At 50.2% G+C, this 6,935-nt stretch overlaps 1 protein-coding gene across 1 annotated transcript; it reads right to left on the minus strand.

Moving 5' to 3' along the window:
* Positions 1 to 595: 595 nt before the first annotated feature.
* On the minus strand, positions 596 to 3,698 carry PLD6 (phospholipase D family, member 6). The gene is made up of 2 exons (XM_012651397.1): positions 3,275 to 3,698; positions 596 to 873 (listed from the first exon to the last, which is right to left on the minus strand). Exons 1-2 carry the CDS (start codon positions 3,690 to 3,692, stop codon positions 596 to 598), a joined length of 696 nt encoding a protein of 231 aa, XP_012506851.1. The 5' UTR covers positions 3,693 to 3,698.
* Positions 3,699 to 6,935: the final 3,237 nt, after the last annotated feature.

Genomic DNA, 6,935 nt, shown 5'->3' on the forward strand with positions numbered 1-6,935 from the left:
TCCCCTGTCTCTTCCCCCTCTGCTGACTCCCAGGAGTTGGTGACAGTGAGGGGCCCCGGTGCACTCTCAGCCAGATGGGGAGGCTGGACCAAAGGGGGAGGAGGAAGAATTCTCAGGGAGATACCAAAAGGGCTGAGCTAGACTAAGCTAGCCAAAGCAAAAGAGGGTTTTCTAGAATCAGGAAAAGGAATTAGATGTTCAACCCCAAAAGAGGCACTGTGCCTTTTCTGTGCAGCAGCAGAAACCGTTTAATTCTAAACCAAGCTACAGGCAAAGTTCCTGGGAGCACACCTTGTGCCAAGCTATAGCTAAATTTATTTTGGTGGAGAGAGAAAAAAAATAGGCTTGGTCCAAAATAGTGGACCTGATATATCAAGAATTTCCCTTTCCTTTTTAACCCCAAACATTTGTTCAATTTAGTATTCTAATGAATAAGAATTTAGTTTAAATGATTTTTTCTAATACTGAGGTTTCCCTCACTCAGAATGCAGAGTCTGGACAAAGCCCAGCAGCCTGCGGGGCCACTCTTGGTAGGCTGGGTTTGGTTTTGACTGGAGGCACCAAAAGTTCTGTAGCATGGAAGCCTCTCTCTCCTTCAGCTCTGAAGACTGGAGAGAGCGCAACCGCGCGGACTTCTCTTCTTTTGTGGGAAAAAGGTATATTTTGTAGGGTTAAACTCTTCCCAAATGCGCTCAAACTCTTCCAGAAAAAGCCTCACGTACTCCTCGTCCTCCATGATCAGGACATTCTCCCTGTTGTTCTGGATGGCCTGTGTGGTCCAGTTGAGCGAGCCAGTGATAAGCACCTTCTTGTCCACGATGGCAAACTTGTGATGCATATAGCCCAGGTCCTGGTCGTGTCGCACCTGGATACCTGCAGAAAAGGCAGAGGATAACTTCATTCTAGTACATCCGCTCCGCGACTGTGCAGTTTCCAGTTTGGTGGTGCTGGGTTCCCAGGAGGGACTCTGGAGAATTGAGAGGCCAGAGCGCGTGCCTCCAGGGAACCGGGTGGGACAACAACAGGCACCATGGGGTCACCTGCTCCTCACCCTCCAGCAGATTCCATCTCTCAGCAACACTTGATTTCCTCTGGGGAACAACCCACCCATCAGCCCTGAGGTCTGGGTGAGGGCCACGCCATCATTAGCCCCATCAGAGGTGACCAGAGCAAAGACGGCGCATGGGGTCACTCTCACAGCTCCCGGGAGCTGGGCCTGCCTGCTGGCACAACCTCGTAACAGTCCCAGCGCGCAGTGGCTTTTCTGGCTGGTGAGGCAAGAAGGACCCTAACTAACGCAACAACACGTTTTCCTCTTCCACACCACCCTGCTTCCTTCACCAAAGAACCAGTAATGGCTGCGTCCCTCTCACTTCACAGTCTCCAAGCTCCTGCAGGGCAGGGCCTGTCTGCCTTGTTCCGACTGTCCCAGCCCACAGAATGGCGCCTGCCTCCATCACCATCTGCCCAAAGAATGGACTGTCAGAAATGTGGCTTAAGAGTATAAAATGTGCTTCACTGGAAGAGAGTTGCCAGATCTATGAAATAAAAATACATTACGTCCAAATTAAATTGGCATTTCAGACAAACAAGGAATAACTTTTGAAGGGAACTATGTCCCTTGGAGAATCGGGGACACACACTACACATCATTTGTCTCTGTGAAGTTCACATGTAATGACACACCTGTACTTTGGCAGCCCTGCCCTGGAAAGTAGTGACTCCCTTATCACGGGGACCGACACTTCTCACACCCTGTGGCCAGCCCACCAGCACATCCTGCTGGCTCTGCCTTCCAAATACACCTAAAATCCGACCATTTCAGACCACCTCTGCGGCCCAGCGCACCGCCCGCCTGGCAGGACGAAGCTCGGATGCATCCGCCCCACCAGCCCTCCTCTCTCAGGGCTTTCCGCCGCCAGCCAAGGAGGACGTCTTGCTGCTCAGGGCATCTGTCCCTGCTGTTTCAGCCACTCGGATGTCTCGACCTTCCCAGAGCCCACTCTCAATCGGCAAGGTCTCTGCCCTGTCCCATGTGTCACTGCCCTGGGCAGTTGTCCCGGCACAACTCACTTCATCCCACACCCTAGTCCCTTGCCCTGCTTTTTTACTAAGTATTCCTGAACCTTCTTAGTGCCCTAAATCAAATATCCACGATTTAGTCGGCTTCCTCGCTGAGCCTGGCCTTGTGCACTAGGTGTCCCCAAGCACCTGGAACTGATTCTAACAGACACTGGCACACGGATACCATCACCTGACAGACACGCTGCTGACAGCCTCAAGGCCAGCGGATAAGGCAGGGAGGCCGCCAGAGGGGAGCCGAGCCTTAGATGGGGGCTTGATCTGGGGGGCCCTATAAGATTGTTCCCAAATCCGAGCTTCCACGATTCCCTCAACGCTTACCAAATAAAACAGAACTGTCCGGACCTAGAGGTACCCACGCTTCTCCCACTGAAATCACGAATGCACGCAAGGCAATTCTTGAGGCTGCCAACAAGGGCGGAACGTGCCTCGTCTGCTGCGGGCACAGACCAGGGCGGCCCCGCCGCCTCCACGAAGGCTGCTCCGCTTCCCAGAAAACAGAGTGGCGGGGGAGACGCGCCCAGCCTGGCCGGTTCCCAGGGCTGCACGTGTTTCTCCATCACTGTAGCCACCAAAATTACCGGGTCAAACAGGTGCCCGCGCCCCGCCACTCCCCGCGCCGCTCGCCATCTTCCGCGGCCAGGGAAGCGCGAACTGCTCGCCAACCCACAATTCTGGCTCCACTCTGCAGTAGCTGTTTCCACGCGTGTCAGAGGCAAGAACCTCCCTCACCAGGCAGGCGCGCTGTTCCCAGCCCTCAGGCTCCACACAGGAGCAGAGTCTCGGGCAACTGGCTTCCCTGCCGCAGGACCCTGGTCACCAGAGCGCTGGCCCCAGGGTGGCACACGTCGTTTTTAAGCTTGGCCCTGTCAGTCTGAGCCTCAGGCTGCAACAGTGAAAAACTCTGCCGGCCGGGCTGCCCAGGCGCACGCCGACCCAACGCCGGGCACCAGAAGAGGTGGGAAGAAATGCGGGGTGTCCAGGGACAGGCCACGCGTCCTTGGGACTCCCCCAGACCGTCTCCCCGCTGGGAGCACGCGCGCAGAGGGTCGGCCCCCTGGCGTCGGCCTGGCCTGACGCGGGGGCTCCGCCTTCTCTGCACAAACCCCCGGCCTCACAAGGCCACGAGGCGAATTAGAGGGTCTCGGCCTGTCCCCAGACGCTCCCCTGGGGGCGGTCGCGCCAGGCCCACCTGCCTTCCGCAGCAGGCCGATCTGCGAGCCGTTGAGGGCCATGTAGTCGCAGTCGGTGACGGCCCGCACGCGCACCCCGCGCTGGTGCAGCAGCTGCACGGCGCGGCCCAGCTGCGGGCTGGAGAAGGCGAACAGGCAGAGCTCGAGGCTGGCCCGGGCGGCCAGCAGGGCGCGCAGCAGGCGGCTCAGCGAGCTCTCGCAGTGCGGCAGGCTGCACTGGCAGGCCGCGGGGGACCCGGCCGGCGCGCCCGGAGCCCGCAGCAGCGCCTCGGTGCAGGTCACCCGCGATGGGAAGAAGAGCACCTCGCGCCGCGGCCGCCGCCGCCCGGCCCGCAGCCAACGCAGCACCCAGGGCAGCGCCTCTAGGGCCAGTGCGAGACCTACGACCGCGGCTGCCGCCGACCCCAACCGCCGCATGTCGCCTCCGGGGTGGCCCAAGATACGCCCGGTCCCAGCGCGCCTAGGGGCCCGCCCCGCTACGGCCACGTGCCCGGCCGCGCCCCGCCCCCTGCGGCCACGTGCCCCGCCCCCCGCGGCCACGTGCCCGGCCGCGCCCCGCCCCCCCGCGGCCACGTGACCCGCCGCGCCCCGCCCCCCGAGGCCACTGCCTGCTCGCCCGGGGCATTCTGCACCCAGGCCGCAAACCGCCTGCGGCCCCAGAGGCCTGAAGCAGCGCTGGCTTTCCTTGCTTCAAGCTTCGGGAAAGCTGCTTGGGGACCTCTTAGGTCACGGTCGTCGGGGAGCAGCTAGGCAGATCCGGAAGGACACGGACTGTCGAGGAATCTGCACATAGCCAGCGGCAGGATGAGAAGCCCGCGCGCTGGAGGCGGAGGCCCGGGTGGTGCTTACTCCACCCCCAGCATCTTGCCCTTCTGGGCAGGAGCTGGTTGGCGGGCGGAGTGTGACGGAGAGGCCCCTGGGCCTGTCTCCGCAGGCGCCGGGCTGGTGCGACAGGGACACTCCAAGCAGTGGACTGGATCCTGGAACAGAAGGAAGGCGTTAATGAGAAAATGGTGAAATCCATATAAAGTCTGGAGCTTAATAGTAATGTACCAATATCAGGGTCTTAGGTTTGACAGACGTGTGACAGTAATGTAAGATGCTAACAGTAAGGGAAACTGGTGAGACAAATGGGAACTCTCTGTTCTATCTTTGAAACTTTTCTGTAAAATCTACAATTATTCCAAATTAAGTTTATTAAAATATTAAACATGCACCCCGTATGATCCAGGCATCCCACTCCCTAAAGAAGTGAAAGCATACGTCCGCACAAATACTTGTACACACGTTCATAGTAGGTGTGTCATAGCCCAAACCTAGAAACAACACCATGTCCATGCACAGGTAAATAAATTTTTGGAGATCTATATAATGCAATGCTATTTAGCAATAAAAAGGAATAAAGTACTGGTATACACTACAACATGGATGGATTTCAATTATGCCAGACAAAAAGAGTACGTATGTATGATTCTAGCTATACGAGATTCTAGAGAATGCAAACCGTAGTGACGGAAAGCAGACCAATGGTGTCCCAGCCGGGGATGGCAAAAGGACATGAAGTGAAATGCTGGATGTTTATTAGCGTGACTGTGGTGATGGTTTCACGTGTATACACACGCGTAAAATTGTATGGATTGAATAAGTATAATTTATTGCATATCAATTATACTCCAATAAAATCAAGGACAAAGAAATAGAGCTCTCGCGTTTAAGCCCGGCTTCCCTACTTTGTAGTGGTCTAGGACAAGTCAGTTCATTTCTTTGAGCTTTGCTTTTCTCATCTAAAATGACAAAGAATGAGAGGAAGGACTTCCAATTATGGCAGTATGAAGAAGCAGTCAATGCCCCTCTGCAAAAAAGCAAACATAAAACTGGGAAAAATCGTCAAAAACAACCATTTCAGGGCAATGTAAATCTACCAAAGGCAGACAACAAAATGAGAAGCATTATTTTCGAAAAACTGCTGGAGCTTAGGATGAAGCATCAGGAATCTGCAGCCTGACGGAATGAACCTGCTCCGAGCCCTCCAGGCAAAAGTGGTTATTTTACCAGTGTGGCTGGCTGCAAAAGCCTACTGTCTCAGGTTTTTTTTTTAGCTTATTTGGAAATAACCCAGACATTTAATGAACATCTATTATTTAACATAACTTTGAGTTTCAAATTACATGAAAAGTTCATTTATAGACATTAATCCCATTTACATTTACCTGATTAATTTATTTTTAACAATTTACCTAGATTATTTATGAAAATAGATATTAGACAAAGTTAGAACCCTTTCAAATAATTTCCCTGCCAACCGTTTTTATAGCCTGTGAACAGGTGTTCACCTAAGTAGGAAACTTAAAGCCAAATACACACACACACACACACACACACACACACACACACACACATATTGCTGATAACTCACAAAATACAGCTGTTTTCATTTAACCAACAATATTAAATTAGTCTTACTTATCCAAAAATTACACAAAGATCGTTCTGTTTTAAGTTGGGTTTATAGTTTTATAATCTTTGTGTCAAACTTGTACATATTAAGACGTCTAGCGGAGACAAATAAAACTGACTAGTAAACCCAGGCAACAATGTATGCTGACAATTTTGAAGACATTTCTATTTTTCTTTTACCAATAATTTTTAAATGAGCTTATTTATTAAAGATTTACTTGAGTCACATAAAAGGCATTTGGGTTAATATTGATATATATTTCATATTTTATATAAGCACTCATTTATCTAATCCAATCTGAATACAATTCCTTAAGGGACTTCTGGTCAACCATGCCAGATTTTTACCATGTAGATACAGCATACAATATAACACATATACGTATACATAGATACAGTTAAACAAATACACAGACACACACACACATACACACACACAAAGATCTTATAGCTTTCATTGTAGAATTTTGGTCATGAGATAGTAATACAAACTCACCAGTTCATAAAAGACAGTTGGATCCAAATTATATTTCTGACAAAATTGGGACCTGTTCACATTTAACTTTATTTGCCCTGATAGGTAATCTAGTGAAGGCTGTGGATCAGACATTTGATTAAAGCATTTTCCATGGCAGTTTAAAGAAAAAAACTCTTTCACCCCCTTTCTCCCCCTTTTTTCCATTTCAAATTATATTAGGGTTAAATTTTCAATGTTTATATTTTAGCAAGGACTGACAGAATTGTATTTTAAAAATCCCAAATCTTCAAGTAGCCTTGAATCTATCTTTTGTTTGCCAGTCTCATTTGCTTACCTAGTCAAATGCAGGCAGGAAAGTATTTTAGCAGGTTTTTTTTTTTTCTTCCCAGCTTTTTCTTTTTGGCCCCTATGTGATAGCAAAGCAAAACTTTCATGTTGGACAAATATATACAGATTATATAATATAATATATTATTATTCTGAGCTCAAGATTTTGACCTGTTTGATCTAAGAGCCTAACTTTTATGAATATTTGTCTTGTTCCTCTTCTTTTAGACTATTATTTTTCAATTAACTATTCCATCACCCTAAGTGATTTGTTAGTCAAGCAAACCTAAATTGACATTTCCAAAAATGTCTATGTTGTTGCTTACCATGGAGTTGTTGTAATTTGTAAAGCCATTAATGTGAAAGCCCTTTAAGACTTTTTTTTTTCCCCTAATCTT

This window comes from Propithecus coquereli, unplaced genomic scaffold, assembly GCF_000956105.1.
Source record: "Propithecus coquereli isolate 6110/MARCELLA unplaced genomic scaffold, Pcoq_1.0 Scaffold355, whole genome shotgun sequence".
Lineage (NCBI taxonomy): Eukaryota > Metazoa > Chordata > Mammalia > Primates > Indriidae > Propithecus > Propithecus coquereli.